Source organism: Octodon degus, unplaced genomic scaffold, assembly GCF_000260255.1.
Source record: "Octodon degus isolate 3935 unplaced genomic scaffold, OctDeg1.0 scaffold00225, whole genome shotgun sequence".
NCBI lineage: Eukaryota > Metazoa > Chordata > Mammalia > Rodentia > Octodontidae > Octodon > Octodon degus.
Window position 1 is genome coordinate 1,609,306 of NW_004524801.1, and position 21,778 is coordinate 1,631,083.

Genomic DNA, 21,778 nt, shown 5'->3' on the forward strand with positions numbered 1-21,778 from the left:
TGGCATGTGGTGCTGGAGGATTGAACCACGGTCCCTGTGCTTTGCCAAACTTGTTTCAAGTAGGTGCTTTAGACCACTGAGCCATCTCTCCAGCCCGCACTTTTGTTTTTCTATATCCCTATTTACTCTCTGTCCCCATTTATTTTGAAGTAAATCTCAAGACATCACAAATATTTCAGTGTATATTTCTAAAAGCATATGTTTGCTTAATATACCTACAATATCATCGTCACCATACCTGAAAATTTAACGATATTTCAATTTGAAATCTTTCTGAGATCTCAAATATTTTTATGAGAAAAAGTGTTCTTAGCACACATTTTATTTTGTTTTAAATTCTACCCTACGGCCTTATTTCTAATTACACATTCACTAGTAATAGAGTCAGAGCATCCTCATTGGATCAGAGTTAATGATGTATGTTTAAAATATAGCTATAATTGCAAAATTATGACAAAGGTAACTATTTTTAGGAAATGAATATTTTCATTAGCTTAAAAACAAAATATTTAGGACATGGATGAATGATAGTGTTGAGAGTGATGTGGGAAAAAGTTGTTTTCCCTTTAAAAGAAGATAGAGAGTTTAGTATCCCCGAGGTATGATAGCAGTAACTTCAGAGGCTGAGATTTGCCCTAGCTTCTTGTTTAGCATTGGAACTCAAGAGGACCAGGCCTCTTTACCTTAGCTGAACTATCAAAAATCTTGATTGGCTCAGAATGACATCCCCCAAAACAATGGGCTACTTGGACATTCATACCTACTTTGGTGTTTGGAAATCAGTCACTTATAAAAAGAAAGGTTTGTTTTTCCTGGCATCTTGTTTGTTTAGTAATCACCATGAATAGAGGGAAAAAATGTGCAAACTTCTTAACAAGAAAGAATTTATTCCCCTCATTAAAAGCACAATGGATACCTTGAAAAACTAAGCTAGCAGGAAAGTAACCCAAACTTGTGGTCACTGTAGCCTCCTGAACTTTCACTTCCACTCAATCTTTCAGTTCATTTCCTCTGAGTTTCCACACTCCCTGCCACTTAAACTCCTCCAATTTGTTTGTTTGTTTATTTATTATTTTTAAATTTTTTACTCCTCCAATTTAAATCTTGGTGGGTAATCATTTAACAATCCCTCTCTCTTGGGCTGGTGAGATGGCTCAGTGGTCTAAAGCACCTACTTGGAACAAGCTTGGCAACGCACAGGGACCCGAAAAAATAACCCAACACCACATGCAAGCCAGCCCGCCCCCTGTTTGGTTCAGTTCTCCACACCCACTCCTCACAATCCCTCTCTCTCTCTCTCTCTCTCTCTCTCTCTCTCTCTCTCTCTCTTTCTCTCTCTGTCTCTCTTTCCTCCCATCCCCCCTCCCTCTCTCCCCTTTTCCCTCTCTCTCCCCCTCCCTCCCTCCCTCCTTCTCTCCCTCTCTTTTCCCCTCCTACCCTTACTCCCCACCACAGATGAGTACACTGGAGCATTTCCAGACCCCATGATGAGGGATTATTCATACAAATTTCAATATTATAAGAGCATTAAAATACTTTCAATGGTAAACTATGATCTTATTTTTTATTTAAAATTAGCAAAATATTTAATTATCATTGAACCAGGAAAGTAATTTAGTTAGATTAAACCCTTTCACATCATGTATTTTTATATGTTTCAGAGTTTCATTAAAAAAGGAAATTTTTTTTCTCTGGTTCAAAACTTTATGGGGAAGGTATGATAAGGTCTTAAAAGAGTTTATCTTATTAATGCCAGTTAGTGGTAAATGCTTAATTTAGGAATGTGTACATGTATTTTTGCTGGTTATATTTTAAAATTTTGAAACCATTTAAAACATAAAAGTTAAAGTTCAGTATAAAAATTTATTTTTTCCTGAATGTTTTCTTTGGTTTTGTTTGAGATAAGGATCTCACTGTGTAGTTCAGGCTGGCCTTAAACTCATATGCGACTCAGGGTGGCCTCAGACTCATGGCAGTCCTCCTGCCTTTGACTCCTGAGTTCTGGGATTATAGGCATTCATCAGCGTGCCTGGCACTGAACTATTTTAGAGTAGGTCGCTGACATACTTCATCACTCCCAGATACTTTATTACATATTTCCTAGAAAGATGTTTTCCTGCACAACTCTGATATAACCATCATAAAAATGATACTGATAATTACTATCAAGTTCTCAGACTCCATTCAAGTTATACCAGTTGTTTCAACAATGTTTCTTGTAGCAGGAAGATCCAGTTCATAATTATGTGGCTTATTCAGTTGTCATCTCTCCAGTCTTAAATCTGAAAAATTCTTCAGTATTTTACTATGATAACCTTTAGAACTTTGAAGATGATGGATGGTTATTTTTTAGAATGTCATTTATTTTGGGTGTTCTGATGGATCCTTGTGCTGGAATTAAGGTAACCCATCTCTGGCAGGGATATTGCAGAAATGCTTCTGCTTTCTTGTCATTGTATCCTATCAGGCAGCACACAATTTTGCTTTATCCCTTTCCTTTTGGTGTTTGGTTTTATTACTTGATTCAGATGCCAAATGTATGGCAGACTCTTTTTTTTCCCTCTAATAGTTTTGAGGAGCAGTATGTTGAAACTATATAAATCTTATTCTTCATCAGATTTTCAATTCATAAGTACCTGTTATTCTTACTGTTTATTTTGATAGAATTTTCTAAGAGTTCATCAATGAAAACCCTTGTAAGCTGGCCTGAGCATATTTGTGACATATCTCCGTTATTCTTTTTAAACATTTCCCTTGTTTCTAACACAGGTATGTTTCAGGTTCATCTTGACTCTACCCTTCTCCTGAAATCAGTAATTTCTTCTGCAAATATGAGTTCTTTTTATGGTGAATGGGACTTAGAAACCAAAATCTGGGTTTGTTGATTACTATTGGAGTAATGTTGATTCCAGGTCTTTTCAATATGTGGTCCCAAGGTATACATAAATATGTATGTGTATGTCATGTATAATTATGCACATCATGTATATCTATCTTCTTTCTGGCTAGAGAGCTGTAAGATCACACTAACTCCAGTTCCAGTTGATACTACAGTATCTATTCTCATTTTCTTTTTGCCCATGTTTATAATTCCTTTCTCTAACATTGAACAACCTGGTTCCCATTATCTTTGTCATTTCTCTTTATATAACCACTCTCCTGTTACCAGTGCAGCCTCCATAGATGCCCATCCCACCCCACCAAGGGCATTTACAGGTAGCTACAGGCTCCTATCCTATGCACCTTGCCCTTTTCCCCCCTTTCAAGGTTGAACATATCATGCCAGATACCTTAGCATCCAACAGTATTTCCATACCTCCTGCCAGACTCCCCTCTCCTGAGTGAAGGCCCTTTTCCACCAGGTCCATGATTAGGGCCATCCGTTCTGTCTCTAGACTGTGATAGCCTGCATTAGACCTCCCTTATCTCTGTCCCAAACTTTTGAAGCATAAATGGAAGAAGAGGGAAACATCCACAATCCTTTAGATTAAAAAGAAATCTTATAAAGTGTGTTTTCTCTTACAAAATTAGAACAGTTAAAAGTGTTTGTAAGTTTTAAATTTACTTCACCAAGTCATTGAGTACAATATTATAGAATCCCTACTGAATGTTATGCTGCTAGGAAAGGGCAGGACTGAAAGAAATCCCTTCTCTCATGAAGCTGCATTCTCTAACTATCTGTTAAGTCTTAGGCAAGTTAGTATCAAATTAGTAATCTATACCTGTATGGCTGTGTCTCGTCTTGTTTCTCTGTTAGTCCACCTGCCAACCCACCCACCTCTCTCCTCCCTCTCCCTCTCCCTTGTCTCTCTCCCTTCCTCTCCCTGTTTCTTCATATCAAGTGGAAACAGAAATTTTGTTCCTAGGATTGTTGTGAAAATTGAATAATATATGAAAACACCTAACAGTGTTAGTTACTGTCATAATGGTATAAAGTTATTTCCATATTTTAGGGGAAACCAAAAGATTCTAGTAGGGAAGAAGACATCTCATCTTGGCTTTTTTTTTTTTTTTTCTTTTTCCTGCAAAGCTTTATTCCAGAGGGGCTTAGTCTTTCTTGGCAGCTGCCTTCCTTATGGTGGCCAGCACATCCTCATGCTTCCTCTTGGTGAGGATATGTGTCCCCACCCTTTTCTTGATGAACTGGAGGGCGTTTGTCCATGGAGACCTTGAGCAGCTCCATGGCACACCAAGCTGCACACCTCCTGGATCATGTACCCCAGGAACTTGGTGTGTTTGGTGAGGCAGCTGCGATGGCAGCTGTGCCTCGGTTTGCTCACATTCTTAGTTACCTTGTGGCCCTTGTTGAGGCCCAGGGCCATGGCATAGCAGAGGGCCATGGCTACTGTTCTTCAGTGGTTTCTGTCCTCATCTTCTCTTTGAATTGTTTTTCCTTTCTTTTAGTCTACTCTTATCTAAAAATATGAATGTGTGTGTGTGTGTGTGTGTGTGTGTGTGTGTGTGTGTGTGTGTGTATCCTGTGTCCTGAGTCTGAAAATATAATCCAAATGCACAAATAACTACATATCATGGCATTGTCCTTCAGTGAGTCCAGGGGACTTGGTATGTTGTTCATGTATTTGTAGCAATTATCTACAGAAAGGTGATGACTTAAATTATATTTTATTTTTAACTCATAATAGCTACTGTATTGATTCAAAATGGTGATTGCTACTGAAACAGGTACATCTAGTAGTTTCTATATTACTCTATTAGTGATGACATTTTAATGCATATAGCATTATAACCTGTAAAACTCTAGAATAGTATTTGTCCTGGAAGCTGTATCTTCTGTCATGAGAAATATAAAGAAGTTTTTCTAATGTATACTTTTGTATACTTGTATTACTTTTAATGAAACAATATTTAGAGAAAAGCAATTTTGTTTTGTTATAAATATAATTAAAGGGGCTGGGGAGATGGCTTAGTGGAATAAGTGCTTCCCTGGCAAGCGCAAGGGTCCTAGTTCAATCCCCAGTTCCGAAAAAAAACCAAAATATATATATATAGATATATAGATATAGATATAGATACAGATATATAATTACATTTATGTTACAGTGTTTTATTTTTGTGAGTAACTGATCTATAAACACATAGTGCAGTAATACTTATGAACTCTAAGAATACAAATTCTCCCCACTGAGTAGTTAAAGGATCAAACTGAATTATGAAGATATAAAGAATTGTGGCACTATCAGTTAACTGAGGGATTGCATCATTTATTCTTAGCCTGTGCTTCCACTTCACAGACTATAACTGACTGGAAGGTGGAGGAAAAATCACTAGGAAGTAGTAAATGGTCTGAGGCGAGGAATGTGAGCTGTTTTATACAACTCTGGAAAAGAGCTGCAAGGCAAATGAAGAGATCCCTAAGGCAGTGTGACAAGGAGTGAAGCAGAGTAGTAGACTGAGAAGAGCTCCCTTGTTGGCAATAGACAAGACATAGGAATGTCAGAAAGATCTGCTTACAATTATTTTCCTACAGGGAACACGTAAGTGTTGCTAAAGGTTCTATAATTCCATATTATAGGTAAATGAAGTAATAGGAAGTGGATAGGAGATAATTGCAGAGTAAACCAGTCAGCCAAGAAGTGAGTTAGGTGTGGGGTGGAGGAATGGCAAAAGGAAAGTAGAAGATACCTTAGAGAAGGTCAGAAACCTGGAATAGAAAAGAATGAGGAAGGAGGTCAGATCTTTTTTAATTGCAGACTTTAGAATATATTGTTTGTAATTTTCCTTTGAAATACTAGCCATAGTTTATATTTCTTTGGTTCTTCTCTCACATTTTAATGTATATTTGCTATGTGTTTAAGGAGATAGTTCCCTTTAAAGTTTCAGGATTTTGTTGTTACTACTGCTGCTGTTTTATCTCTCAATAGGCCAACAGCCCTAGGGAAGTCCTTCTGTAGGTTGTACACATTAGGAAGACAGCATTAAGAAAATTAAGAAATAAGACAAACATTAGACTGGGGATTTTCCCATTTGTGTGTTTAACTCTGTAGCTAAGTATTGTCAGTAGCTTTTATCCTTCTTTACATGTTTCACAGTCTTCTCTACATATCAAGCACTGTTCTACGTGTTAAGGATAAAAGGATGAGTAAGATGGCATTCATATCAGTATGAGGGTTAGTTTAATTGGTGGTAATAGAAGAAGAGTATTATTACTAATTTGAGAAAATATTTTATATACTACTTTTCTGGGGGGGGGTTTGTTTGTTTGTTTGTTTGTTTGAGATTAGGTCTTGCTGTATATTCAAGCTGGGCTTGAACTTGCTATGTAGCTCAGGCTGGCCTCAAACTTGCAACAATCCTTCTGCCTTCATCTCCCCAAGTGCTGGGATTACAGGTATGCATGTACTACTGAGTCTGGCTTCCAGTACATTAGTCTGGGTCCAATGAACCGTCTCTTACCTTTCTACTATAAATTTATACTTTATAGTAGCAGGTTGTATGTTTCAGCACCTTACCCTGAGGGATACAGGGAACAATCTAGTGTTTAGCCACTTTGTATGACAAATGATAAGGAGTGTGCATGTGTACAAAAGTGGCAAAACAGAGTTTGGATCTACCCTTATTTGCCTGCTAGCTGGTTTTGCATATGTTTACCCAAGCATCACAGCGGGTCCAATAGACCCACACCACTCCAGGATTTGTTAGGGAAAAATTTTTTTTTATTTTGATTTTTCTGGTAGAAGTAGCCCAATTCAGCATAATGGCATGTGAAAAACCAGATTTGCAAGTTTTGGAGAAAGTCAAAAGTGAATCATCATATTACTCATGTATGGATGATAAAGATGATCCATCATGGTAAAATACATGCTGTCATAACAGAAGAGCAGTGTGGGTGTGGATGATGATGGTGGTGATGATGGCAGTGATAACTTTGACACTGACCATGTGAACCCAAGTTCTTATGACAGTGATATGAACCAAGAATAGATTGATACAGACATAGGGAATACAAACCTCCCTGATTCAGATGACAAAGAAAACAGCAGTATGAGTACATATTTGACTAATTAAAATGTTCTGAAATGGCCACAAAACCAAATGGAATGATCCAGTGTTAGAACTAAATCCAACGGGGGCCTGCCCCTTAGCTCAGTTCTTTAAGTGGCTGCTTCAACAAAGCTGTCAGGCTCAGGTCGCTGTGGTTTGATCCCCACAACTCAAGCCAGCCAAACCTGCCCTGAAGGCATTCAGCGCAAAAAAAAAAGGAACTGAATCCAAAAATATGAGAGGGTCTTGTTGGGGTGAAACTTATTGGAAAGAATGTCAGCACTGCCATTCAGTGTTGGAAACTGTAACAAGGAAATTCAAGATGCTGCCAAATACAGAAAGGCTGAAATGCAAGTAAAATTCTCTGTGTGTACCAGTATTCATATGAAAAAAATGTATTTATTTTGACACCTTTTGGTGAACTGAAAGCATTCATGGATCAGCTGTACTTAGCACAGATTTCTTATGGTGATTGCGGGAATGCAAAAGATTAATGGAAAAGTGATAAGTCGAAATATGATATAAAAATTTATGCCCTTGTAGATATGAAGATTTATTATTCTTTCAATTTAGACATTTATCCTGAAACTCATCAGGTATTTATTCATATAGTAATAAATTTAATGATGTTATAAACGGACTTGTTGCTCTTATCTCCCAAGCTAATTGGAATGTGACATTGGACAGTTGATTTACTGGTTTTACATTGATGTTACATTTGCTAACAGAATACAAGTTCATAGTGAAGGAACTGTATGCAGGAAAAAAGCAGAAATTCAAATGAAATTTGCAGTTTCAAACTAGAGAAGTTCTTAGAGCATTTTTCTGGGTTTCAGAAAAATATAACATTGGGCTCATATATAGCAAAGAAAAACAAACTGGTACTGCTGAAATCAGTATTTCATCATGATGGAAATGTGAGTAAGGAAACCTTGACAAAACAAATCTGAGATGGAAACTTTCAACAACAAAGCTGAAAGTGGACATGTTTCTAATGAGCTATGCAGCAACTATGATGTTGCTTGCAACACAAAATTTTGGCAAGTGGTTGTGTTTTACTCAATCCTAAACATGTGTGGCATAAATAGTTTTGAGAGTTTATAGAGAAAATAATAAATGCAAAATATCACAGAGAAATTTTCTTAAATAATTGGGACTGGAGCTCATAAGAGATCATTTACAGCAGAGGTTAAAAAAATGTTTCTGCCCAGGGAACTAAGCAAAAAAAAAAAAAAAAAAAAAACTTGTGGAGCATATTGGGAAACTGACAGGTGAACAGGAAGGCACAGCATCACAAAGACCTACTATGACAACAGGAAAACCAAAATGTCAAGTGTATCCTATAAGAAAGTACAGGAGGGCCGGGGAGATAGCTCAGTAGAATAAGCACTTGCCTGGCAAGCATAAGGTCCTGAGTTCAATCCCCAGTACCACAAAAAGAAAGAAATAAAGGAAGAACAGGAAAACAAAACATATGTACAGTCAGTGTGAAGTGATACTTGTAAATGGAATGTGGTTGTCTTGTGTGGAGACTCTCTTGGGTATGCCAGTTGAAGTTTTATTTTAAAATTTATGTATTTGGCACAGGGTCTCATTCCGGTTTTCAGCCTCGCCAGCACTGGGATTACAGGTGTGTGACACCATGCTGGGCCTTTGCAGTATATGGCACTGGGAATTGAACCCCAGTCCCTGCACTTGCCTAAGCAGGTACTTAGTCCAGTCTCGCTGGCTTACAAAGCTTATTTTTGTGTTAGAGTTCTATTGGTATTTCCATTATAATTCATATAAGAATTTATTTATGATGTTATCTTTTAGGTCTTATAAGCAAATGTACAACTGTTGTGAAAATGTTCACGTCTATCCTAAATACCCAATACATACTAAGAATTTTAGCCAGACATGGTGGCGTGTGCCTGTAATCTCAGCACTCAGAAGGCTAAGGCAAGAGGATTTCTGTGAGTTTGAGGCCAGCCTGGGCAACATATTGAGTGCAGGCCAGCCTGAACTACATAGCAAAACCAGGTCTCAAATAACTAAACAAATAAATAAAATAATTTATTTTATTGGTGTTTTATATTCCTGTTAACTACACACTGTATAATATAATAAGAACCTTAGGACAAAACAGCAAGACCACTGACATTTCAAGTATGAGCCTCAAAGAGGCCAGGAAAAGCTGAACATGATAGTGTACACTTGTAATCTCATCACTCAGGAACTGAGGCAGGAGGATCACTGTGAGTTTGAAGCCAGCCTGGGTTACATAGTGAGTGCAGGCCAGTCTGAGCTACATAACGAGACCCTGTCTCAAAGAGAGAGACAGAGAGACAGAGAAACAGACAGACAGACAGAGAGACCGAGACCGACCGGAGAGAGAGAGAGAGATGTGCTGTCCATGTAAGCAAGTCTTATGCCTGGAATATTGTGAAGACTGCCTTGGGTGTGACAGTTGAAGCAACGGTTATTTTCTTAATAGAGTTTTATTGGTATTTTCATTGTAACATTTCTTTCTAATGTTACCTTTTATATTTTGTAAACAAGTACACAGCTGATGTAAAAGTGTTGATGTCTAGTCTAAATACACAATACATATTAAGAATTTAATAATCTATTTTATTGTTATTGTAACTGCACACTGTTTACTATTAAAAGAAAAAACCCTCCTGACAAAATAGCAAGACAACTAAGATGTGAAGTATGTCCTACAAAAAAGCCAGGAAAACAAAACCCGTGTGTGTATGGAATGTGCTGTTGTCATATGTGCAGACTGCCTTAGATTTGATAATTATAAAGATTATTTTTTGTAGAGTGTTATTGGTATTTTCACTGTAGTTCATCTAGGAATTTCCAGTGTTCTTTTTTTTACTTTGTACACCAAAGTCTAAAAAAGTCAATGTTGAAATTTTGATGCTTTTTTATAAAGAATAAATGTGAAAAAATCAATACTTGATTTTTGTGATTTTTTTCTGTTGAGCATTCAATGTTTAATATAATAAACTCAAAATTAAAGTTAATAATTCATCTATAAAAATGTTGACAGACTGTTGTCAGACAGAATGTCTGATAGATCTGTTTCTGTACCTTGATGACAAAATTAGCCTTATGCCCTGGGAAGAATATCAGATTTATAAAGTTTTCGTTGAAACTCTGCCTTTATAGACTCTGATATTTCAGATTGTTTTCTTAATCTAAACCTTATTATTGTTAATATTATTTTTTTAGCTTCTGCTGAAAAAGAGGCAATCAAGAGTACATATTCCAAAGTCCTGGATGCATATGGACTCTTAGGTGTTTTGCGATTAAATCTTGGTAAGTTTGTTATTCAGTATAATCTATGTATTGTTTTTATTTAATTTTTGTAATTCTAAGGATTTGGGAGACACTACCAGTGTATCGTATCAGGCTCAGTAACTGAGCTATGAAGTGCGGTAGCATCTATTACCTATTAGGCTAGTGAAATGTTTTTTGTTCAAGAAAACATGCTATTTCCTTAAGCTTTTGTGACTTTGAATTCCATAGATTGGATCCTGTTTGAATACATTTGGAGAAAATCAGAACCTTGTCCCTTTACTTGAATATAATACATTTAGGAAAATGTGTTTTCATGAAACCACAGTGATTTCCCAGATTTTTTGTGGGATAAATGTATGTGGATTCAGAAGGTCTCAGCCTGAGTCTGTCTGTCACTTAACATCTCTATGGACTGCAGAGTATAAACCTTGAGACTACTCATTTGTCCATTGTGTGATTGAAACTGGCCTAAGGGCTGGGACTGGTCCATGAATTGTTTTGTTACTGGTCTATCCAGGGAGAAGCTTGTACTGTCATGTGGATCCTATATGTGGCTTCCTTCATTGATGAAGTCTTACAATGGAAAACCAAGCAAACAAAATAGTCACTTAAATGAAAGGATGAACTTAGTGATATAGTTGATTTTGTCCTTCTGGTAGGGCCCCCCTCCACCTTTTCTTTTTTTTTTTTTTTTGTGGTACCAGGGATTGAACTCAGGACCCTGTGCTTGCCAGTCAGACGATTATTCTACCCCCCCTTTTTTTTTTTGTATGTTGATAGACCATACTTTGTGTAGTACAAGTCTATAAAATGTAGATTTGTCATGTGTTATTGATTGATCATAGGTAAAACATTGTACCTAGGTGCTTTACTAATAATTGTTTTAAGTAATTGTGAGATATTTAATTCCTTTTAACATAAGGTTATATCTTAGGTTGGTTATGGTAATACACTTTGGTCTAGATAAGTAATGGAGCCAAAACTTCAGGGCACTTCTATCTGTGTCAGAGCTCATGCTCAGAACACAGTCAGCTAAATTCCAACTTGACACTAATTTCATAGAATTTTTGTCATGAAAAGGTCCATGAAGAACAAAAATGTCTAGAAAAATATAAAATTGAATGGAAAATGTTTCAGCTTCACTATTTACGAAGAATTTTCATATTAATTATCTTATCTAAATTTCTGAGCATTGGAAAGAGAGGTAGTAAAAGCAATACATATATTTTTTAACAGATATTTAAATCATTTTTTGCCATAGAGTTACAGCATCTCAATATACACACTGCTTGAAAATACACAGATACTTGTGAAACAAAGAAATCAGATTTTTTAGATGTGTGGTTAGCTAGTGGATATTATGTGGTCATTAAAGAAAACATCAAGGATTTTGAGTACTTAAGTGTAACTAGTTACAAAATTTTGTTCTCTTTAGTTTTTCACCAATAATAGATAATATATTACTGGAGATAAAACCATCATCAGAAATTATTAAATTAGTTGCATATTTTGAGCTACTCTTTATGAAAAGAAAGAAAATATTGTGTTGTAAGGCAGCAGAGAGTTCATTCAGGGACTCTCAGCTTTTTCTATAAAAGTGGTATGGGTAGTAAAAATAGCATTCTGCATTTTCTCCTTAGAAAGACTATTTATGCTGATGGAATTTGTGAGTTGGTAGCAGTGGCTGGGGTGCTGTCCCTTACAGAGCTGGTTCTTCCCATTGCTAAGCAGATGCCTTCTTACTCATATTTGATCAGCCAACTTCCGTGAATGAGCTGGGCTACTTCATTTGTTGCATGGCATGCAAACAGAAGCCAATTTTGAGGTTGTACTTTGTAGGCAAATCTCATGAATGTCAAAGAATAGCAACAGAAGTAAAATGTCACCCGCACATTTACTGATAATCTCTGGAGACTTTTTCATGTCATTGATGGCAGCAATTGGGAGACCCCAGCTGACCACTGGGCCCTGAAAGTGCATACTCATAAGGTAGTCCCCGAAGTCCTTGCTCCTGACATAGTCCGTGGCTTTCTGAACCAGCATGCTAGCTATTGCAGTGTCAAGTCCCAGGCCCTCCTATGCCCCGCACCTTAACTGCTCCTAGGAGCCCAGTGCAATGCATATATTTTCTATTTGATAAATTTGTATAGCCTCAGGTTAAGTAGTGGACCAAATTCACAAAAATGAGATTATCCTGTTAATGTTGAAATGTTTATTGCACTAAATAGTTTAGCATCTCTATGTACTGCAGAATATAAACCTTGAGACTACTCATTTGTCCATTGTGTGATTGAAACTAGCCTAAAGGCTGGGACTGGTCCATGAATTGGTTTATTACTGGTCTATCCTGGGAGAAGCTGTTACTGTCAAGCTTTTATTTTTCAACTAAAAAATATCTAGTTGTTGATTTAACTATATCCATGATAAATAGTAACCACAATGTCAGGTTTAAAAGATAGAGACAAAGACAAAAGTCAAAAGAAACTTCATTTATTTTTGAGACAGGGTCTTGCTCTGTTATTCAGGCTGGCCTTGTACATACTATATAGCCCAGGCTGACCTCCAGTTCATGGTGATCCTCCTGCCTCAGCCTCCCAGGCACTGGGATTACTAGTGTGTGCCACCATACCCAATTGGAGAAACTTCAAATGCCTTGGAAATATTGGATTTTTCATCAAAATAAAATCTTTGGGTTTTGCAGGTGATACCATGTTACATTATCTGGTCCTAGTCACTGGATGTATGTCTGTTGGAAAAATTCAAGAATCTGAAGTTTTCCGAGTTACTTCTACTGAGTTTATATCCCTTCGAGTTGATGCTTCAGATGAGGATCGAATTTCTGAAGTGCGGAAGGTTTTGAATTCCGGAAACTTTTATTTTGCATGGTCTGCATCTGGAGCTAGTTTAGATCTAAGTCTCAATGCACATCGTAGCATGCAAGAACAAAGCACTGACAATAGATTTTTCTGGTGAGTCTGTTTTATTTTTACTGTATTGAATCATATATATGCAGTGACTTAGTGATTTGGGTAAGATTTGTTCAGTAGTTGCTTTTCCTTCAGAGGTAGCAAGGGGCAGACATGGCTGATTGCTCACACCTGTCTTTCTTGCTCCCAGATTGTTAGCACAAATGATAGGCAGCCTCTGTTGGGGTGCTGAAGTTGGCATGTGACATGAAGCCCACTTGTTCTTCTTGATCTTGATAAGTCGATTCATTTCAGAAATATACTTAAAATATTTGTGTTAAATTTGAGACTGATGTTGGTTATAATAAAGTAATGTGATTCATATTTATTATTCTGAGGTCTGAAATTGTATTGGCATTATTAACAATGTAAATCACTCTTGTATAATTTAAGGATTGTAAGTAGATCATTTTATTATTACTTAGTGGTGGGGGGGGTTGAACCAGGGTAGGCAGGTACTCTATGCCCCCAATGTATATAGATGATCTTGATTCAAGAACAACAGATTGTGAAGAGATAGTATTCTAGACAGAGTCCAAAACTACAGAAAATAAAACTTACATAATTGTGATATATTACATGATTGTGTATTACTGTGCAGTGTTATAAGTAGGCATGAGTGCTGAGTAAAACTTAGACTCTAATTAGTACAACTTTATTGTAGGAGGCTGGATTTCATTGATCTTGGCTTTTTTCCTAATTGCCATGTGCAAATTATGTTTTATTATAATGACATATGTTATAAGGCCAAAGCTCCAGGCTTTCTGTGCTATTTTCATCTGGCAATAATTTAGATGTGGAGTGTTCTCTCCTATGTATTGTCTCTCCTTCACACTTTCACAATCGTGTGTGGTTCTTAAGTATCATATTGAGGTTTGATCCATTAGCCCTGTCAGAGGGATCAAAATCAATAGCCTTATAAAAAAAAATCAACCTTCAGGCAATAATTTGGTTACCTTATAACTTATATCAGGTGTCTTGGCTGAGAGTAGTGCATAGGGGAAGAATGAGGGCAGAATGAACAAAGAATGTAGAGCACTTTCTGTCAGGCACTTGAGCAAAGGAAAAGACCATGAGGGATGGAAAAGAAGAGGTAGTAGTGGAGTGGGGAACAAAGCAAATGACTGGACTCAATCTCTCAAGAAGCTGGTGATGCTAGGGCATACTTTTGTCTAGCATTCAGAAATAAGCTTCCAAGAGTTAAACCTGTGTCAGCTGTACATTGTGCTGAGGGCATACATTGAAGTCCTTTGAGAAAGGTAATCCTGTTGCAGCTGTGCTTGTTTTGTTACTCCTTCATTCCTATCCCAGATTCCTCAGATGGAGAGAGATGAGCTTTCCTGTCACATTTGAAGTCCAAACAGGTGCAGCTGCATTTGCTAAGTTCAATCAGTAGGCATAATTCATTCATCTCTTCATTCACTTAGATGTAGAAATGGGAACATTGAGATTACAAAAATCTGAAGGCTTTGTCTAATAGGTGACAGCTTGAGCAAAGGGATGGATAATATAGCAAAAATGAATTTTGTTAATTTTTTTATTATTTTGATAAGGATTTGCATACTTGAGCTTCAGTTTCCATAGAAAAGTGAGTTTTTAGATTCATTCTTTGCAATTTAGTAGAAATGTTTTGCAAGACACAATAATTATTGTGGCCAAATTCTGTCACAAAAAAACCCAAGTACTTTTGTTCCATTGGTGATTTTAAGCTATTTCCAGTTAAGAGTTCTGTGTAAATTTAAGTGTAGTTAAAACAGTGACAGACACACTGATAGTAAAGAAAAATGAAATCTGACAGCAGAGGATGAAACATATAAAATGCCTAGAATCCAAAGTCTGTTTAAATGGAAAAAGCGAGTCTCTTATCTCCATACTATGCCATGACCCCTAGCTGTAGTACAGTCTCTTTGAACTTTCAGATCAATGTAAATAATAGTAAAGAAGGGAAGCTTATGTCACTGTATTTTTCAGATAAGAAATGGTTGTGAGACTTAATGTTATTTCAGTATTAATTTTAGCACTCATTTACATTCCATTGAGTTTTATTTTGTTTTTGGTACTGGGGCCTAAATCCAGGGCCTTCCCACAGAGCTGTGTAGTTTCCCAAGAAGATAAGGTTGAGATCACAGCTGATCCACCTGAACTGCACATGACAGCCACCTGTGGCCTCCCCTGCAGCTTGTCACACAAGGGGCCAAGAGTGAGGACTGCTGCTCTAAAAGTGTTGCACTTTTTTTTTTTTCTGTTACTGTTAATAACCCTGAATCTTCAGTAAAGTGTTGTTATAGTTCTTGTACCTTGTTTAAGACAGCTAAGAAATACAGAGCAAGGGTATAGAGCTAAGTAACAGAGCAAGTAATATGGAGCAACAATACAGAAAACTCACTTTCATATTGGTAGTGAAGTTTTGCTTAACAACATATTTTTCTTCCTGGTGGGTTGGTTAGAAGTTGACACAGAAGCTTACTTATGTGTTCTGTAGATTACTAGTTTCCAGTAGAAAACCCTGCAGTCCCTGTCTATGTTTTATCCGTAGTGACTCCACTTTTATCTATCTCTCAATCATTGGGCTCTGTGTGTTTGAGTAACTTTTTCCCCTGCACATGTTTGGAAACCAGGCCCCATCTGTTTCTTAAAATGCTAAAAGTTTTAGGAGGGGGTTAAGGGTGCAGCTCAATGGTGAAGCACTTGCACAGCATGTGTGAGGCTCTGGTTTCAGTTCTCCAGTACTGGAAAAGCCTATGCTTGTGCTATCTAATCTAGTAGGCATTAGTCATATCTGGCTTTTTTTTTTTCTTTTTTTTTTTGAGATAAGATCTCACTGTGTTCGAGACAGGGCTTGAACTCAGAGAAATCCTCCTGTCTTAGCCTCCTGAGTGTTGGGATTACAAACCTATGCCACCACACTAAGTTGGCCATTTAAATTAATTAAAATAGAGCCTTTTAATCTTATAAGTACAGGTGTTTATACAGTGGAGTATGGATGTCTAGATGCACTTTTTTAGAAAACTTAGGCTATAAATATTATATAAAAAGATGTAACAGATTTCATACATACTGAAATTCCAAAAATAATCTTTAATACTGCACATAGATTACATGCCAAAGAATCACCATTTCATTTTATAGCTTTATCTTCTTATTCTCTAGCATAATAAATGTAAAATGTAAATTGATTTATTTTTGATGCCCTTTAACTTAATATTTTGGGAGTACTGTTTTAAAATTTATATGTCATAAATTGGTAACCTAATGTAGTTACTTCTTTTTCCTGTAGGAATCAGTCTTTGCATTTGCATCTCAAGCACTATGGTGTGAATTGTGACGACTGGTTATTACGCCTCATGTGTGGGGGTGTGGAAATCAGGACAATTTATGCAGCTCATAAACAGGCAAAGGCTTGTCTCATTTCAAGATTAAGCTGTGAACGAGCTGGGACAAGGTTCAATGTCCGGGGAACAAATGATGATGGTCATGTTGCCAACTTTGTAGAAACAGAACAGGTATATAATGTTTTATATTATTATTCATGTACCATAGGAAAGACACAGAAAATATTGAAATAATAGATTTTCACTTGGTTCAGGACACATTTTCATAACTGTAATGTTGTAATGATATTCTAGGCTACTTATTGGCCAAAAAAAGGTTCTCTAAAATAATCTTATTTAGGTATGGCTCTTCAAAAGCCTAATAAAGTATTCATTAATTAGTGTGCCATAGTCAGTGCTGTACATTTTATATTAAATTTTAAAGAAGTAGACAGCTTAGGAGAAGTGGGCTTTTTTGTATGTGTGAAAGTAAATCTAACAGTTAATCAGAGTTTTGTATACTAACTAAAAATTAAAAATTATATTTTTGTCTATAAAACTATAAATTCAGACCATACTCTAGTCCAACTCCCAATTTTCATATTAGGTTTTGAGAAATATGGAAAACTAAGGAAAATAAATTAAATGAAATGTATAGGTATGCATATAAAATATTTACATTGAAAGGAGTTCCTTTTTAAAAGTTGCACTTTTTAAACGAATGTATGTCCTATTTGCTTGGTTAACATTACCTGGAAAAACAAACTTAATGGTCTATGTTTTATACTTTGACTAGGATAATTTATATTTGATAGATAAGTATAGATGCTATGCAACAGATTTCAGTAACTTTGTGTTTCTAATGCAGAAGTAAATATACATATATATGTACATGTCTTCTTTTGGTAGGTTGTGTACTTAGATGATTCTGTTTCTTCCTTCATACAAATCCGAGGATCTGTTCCATTGTTCTGGGAGCAACCAGGGTTGCAAGTATGTAGTTGACTTTCAATTTTTTTCCTAAAAAATACTCTGTATTCTCTATATGTTTAAGATAGTCCATTTCATTGATTGTTCTATTATCCTATGTATTAATATCTAATAAATTAGACTCATAAGTGAAGAGCTGAGAAGAGTCTTACCTTAGATATCTTTCTCTTTAATTTGCTTTCAAGTAATATATTGGTTTTGTATTACTGTAATGATATACCTGAGGCAGGGAAACTTTATAGATAATGATATACCTGAGGCAGGGAAACTTTATAGAAGGAGTTTCATTTTGGCTCATAGTTCCTAGAGACTGAGAGTCCAGGATTTGGCCGCCCATTTATTTCGGCCTCTGGTCAGGACCTAATGCCAAAAGGCATATCAGAGGTAGAAGTGTATGGAAGGACCAAATATCAAAAGGAAGATTCTTTTACTAAATTGCCTTTGTAATACAAGACTATATTAGCATAAAATAACAAAATATATACTATAGAAAAAGTTAAAAACAAGATAGCTCAGCCATCTAAAGTACCTGCTTAGGTAGGCACAAGGAACCTTGATTTGATCCCTGGCACCACATGCTGTGGCAGCCCCACCCTGAGGCAGGCTGAGCTGGCCCAAAAAAAAGGAAGCCGGAGAGAGAGAATCGAGAATGCAGCTTAGGCTTATTTAGCCACTTGCTCTTGTAAGAACTTACTCCCTTGTGAGAGCAGCTCTCTCAGCGCCTCAGGATCTCCCATTCCACCCACCTCTAAGCCATTTCCCCTAACACTGCCACCTGGGAAACAAGCTTCCAACACTTGAAGCCTTTAAGGAGAAACTACATCCAAGCCATGGAGTGTATCCATAGAATTTCAGTTATAGTGTGTAGAAAATTTTGAAGTTTTCATACATTAACTTTCAAAATATGTTTATATTTATTATCTTATATTAGTGTATAAGGATTTAGTTTCTTTGGGTAGAAGAATATAATGGCTAAAGTGAGCTTCTGTAGCTAGACTTCTTAGTTGGGGACCTTACTCTACCACTACTAGCTATTTGATCCTGGGCAAGTGATAACACTTACCTGATCTGTAAAGTGGAAATGATATTCTGTGTTAGTTACTTTTCACTTGTTGTTGGGAAAATACCCAATATCCAACATTAGGGAAGGAAAGATTTATTTAGTTCACAGTTTGTGGAGGTTTCAGTCCATTCTTGGCTGACTCTTAGGGCAGAGTGGCACATGGCAGAGGGCAGCTGTTGATGGTGGCAGAAAACAGCAAAGAGCAAGAGGTAAAAGGGAGGAACAGCAGCTACAGCAGCTAACAAGCTTCTCTCCCTTCTTTATATTGTATTCAGGCTATCTGCCCCACGGTGGGTGTAGCACTCACACCCATAATCACAGCATTAGATCGTGAAGTAATCACAAACTCCAGAAGCCTGCCCCAGTGACTGCATGAGGCTTTGGGGGAACAGCTAGACACTAACCATAACATATTTCCAATACTGTACCTCCTTCACAGGGTGATTGTAAGGATTAAATTCCAACACTGAATAGTGTTGGGAACATAATATGTGAGGGTTAGCTGCTGTTGCTATTATTAGCAGTATGCTGATGCATGCCTGTAATCCCAGCATTCAGGAGGCTCAGGACCCTGGGCTCACATATGCAATATAGTAGTTCAAGACCAGCCTGAACTGCACAGTGAGACCCTGTTCTACCCTCCACCCCCGCATGAACTCTAATTTTAGTCTGTGATGATCTGTCATCTTTGTTGTATTTTGACTTTCTAATAATTTTTAAGCATTCCTTTGTCTGTAAAAATGTCCAATCTTTAGGTGGCCTTTTTAAAAACTATGAGGTCATAATATTAGATTTTGTGTGCCCAGTAGGTTAATCTTGTGTTTCAGTGTTATTCAAATAGCTCTAGGCCATAAAGTATATAAATTATACTTATTTTAGCTTCTGGGTATGTATAATTCTGTAAGTTGTATGTGTCAGTCTATAGTTTTCGGGGAAAAAAGGATGGAAAAAATCTTGCAACCTCTTCAGCTTATTGCTGGGTCTCTGTTAGATTCTGTATTGGCTATTGTGAAGAAAAATAACAGATCATTCCAATTTTTTCAGTAATGCAATCTATTCAAGATAGGTAAAGAATTAAATAGCAGTAGTACTTGCTCTGCTTAGTTGAATTTCTTTAGTTCTTGTCAGGACTGGTTTGAGTAGTGTGGGCTTTATCTTTGGTATTTAAAGATAGGTGAAATAGATCTTCCTCTCCCCTAAAGCTCTTGCAAACTCAACACTCCTAAGTTTCGGGGATTAGCAGTGATGTTTGGCGTATTTGCTTTAAGAACATTCCTAAAGCCTTGGTTTGATGCAAGCTGAATGATTTTCTTTTAGGGACATACTAATATAAGTCATTCTATTTATGGGCCCTCTGTTACACAGCTTTCTGTGTTACTTTTTTATTATTATTATTCAGTAAAGTTGTTTTGTGAGTAGTTTCATTGAGTGATCCTGTGTGGGTGAGAATTTCTTCTTCCTTACTTGTTCTTTGGGCTGTCTGCACTATGTAGCTGGCTAATGTTATGTGCATATGCATTGAAAACTATGGATTTTTAAGACATATATTTATTTACAATCATAATTTTTAAGACCTGGAGACAATTTTTGAGACCAGGACAATTTATTCCAATTGTCCTGGCCTGTTGTTGACTTGGGTTGGATTGAGGATGAGTCAGTGATCTTTACAATTATTTACCTTAATAGTTTTTAGTTAACCTTTCTTTGAAAAGGAGTGAACTCTTTATGAATATCTCTTATGCCAAAACATTTTCTCTAGTATCCTAAAAAAATAGGGCCGGGGAGATGGCTCAGTGGAATAAGCGCTTCCCTGGCAAGTGCAAGGGCCTGAGTTCAATCCTCAGTTCCACAAAAAAAAAAAAAAAAAAGGTGGTCTCACCTTTGTCTTTCTTTTTGACGTCTGTTAGATCTTTCTCAACCTTGCCTTATCTCTCTGCTACTTTACTGTATAAGGAAAGAAAAGGTAGCAATATGTAATATGTAGATATTTTCTATCTTGTTTATTTCACTTAACCCAAAATTTCTAACTTTGCAAAATGTGCTATGATATAATTGTATGACAGTGAAGTTTACTTGGAAAATCTGTTTTTCCAGAAAGGAATGATGGTTTTAATTCTTTGGAGCTTTTGGTGATGGAGAGGGGCCTAGAGTATTGAGCATCACAGAAAAAGAAGACTCACAGATATTGTAGTAATAGACTGCTTGGAAGAGTAGAAATTTAGGTTAAGAGAAAAAAAAAAAAACTCATCTGAATCTTTTGGCATTAGTTGCACATATTTAACAGAGAAGGTATATCTCTTCATTTACATAGGTCATATAGTTTGAACTGAAAACAAGGTAATGTATATGAAAGCATTCAAAATACTTTTCATCAAGAAATTACTATTCCTTTACAAGTATTTCATAATAGTGTAACTTGAACTTTTTTTTTTTTAATGACAGCGTCTTACTATGTAGCCCAGGCTGGCGTCACACATTGATCCTCCTACCTCAGCCTCTTGAGTGCTGGGGTTATAGCTGTGCACCAAACCCTTAGAGCATTTTAAGAAAATATTATTATGAGGGAAAATCACTTACTTGATTTATTTACATGTGCTCAGCAAATAAGATGTTACATGTATCAAGCATATCTTTCTTTGCACGTTTGTTTTTTGGTATGATAAAATCTGCTTTTCTTGTCTAAGGTTGGATCCCATCGTGTCCGTATGTCAAGGGGGTTCGAAGCCAATGCACCTGCATTTGACAGGTAGGACTGATGATTTTTATGTAGTGCCTTACATTTTGATTTTGCTAAGTATGAGATTAGGTATATTTACCAATTCATTTAAATACCTTAGCATTAAATAAAATTCCTTGTGATTTTTAGTTCAGTGGAAGACTGTGATTCCTAGTATACTGACTTCAGGATGATAGTGCTGGAAGTGTAGGTCTTGATCTCTTCGCGTTAAAGTTTCCAGTCTTGTTCACTGTAGCAACCACTAGCCATATGCAGCTACTAAACACTTAAAATGTGACTAGTGTGCAAAGACTTAGTACAGAAAACTGCAAAATACCTTAAGTTTTGCTTTATAAATATACCTGCTTGAATATTTTATTTTTTTTTAAATTTTATTTATTTTATTTATTATTTATTTGAGAGAGAGAGAGAGAGAGAG

General features: G+C 36.5%; 1 protein-coding gene and 1 pseudogene across 4 annotated transcripts in view; one reads left to right on the forward strand and one right to left on the reverse strand.

Annotated features, from left to right (window-relative positions):
• Positions 1-21,778, forward strand: part of Synj1 (synaptojanin 1) — an 87,757-nt gene that overhangs the window by 15,374 nt on the left and 50,605 nt on the right. For all 4 annotated transcript variants that reach the window (XM_023705554.1, XM_012517869.2, XM_023705555.1 and 1 more), the window contains exons 3-7: positions 10,225-10,311; positions 12,995-13,262; positions 16,537-16,762; positions 17,480-17,563; positions 21,308-21,369. In XM_023705554.1, the coding sequence (XP_023561322.1) occupies positions 10,225-10,311; positions 12,995-13,262; positions 16,537-16,762; positions 17,480-17,563; positions 21,308-21,369 (727 nt within the window). The remainder of the gene's footprint in view (positions 1-10,224; positions 10,312-12,994; positions 13,263-16,536; positions 16,763-17,479; positions 17,564-21,307; positions 21,370-21,778) is intronic.
• Positions 12,033-12,920, reverse strand: LOC111813794 (annotated as a pseudogene).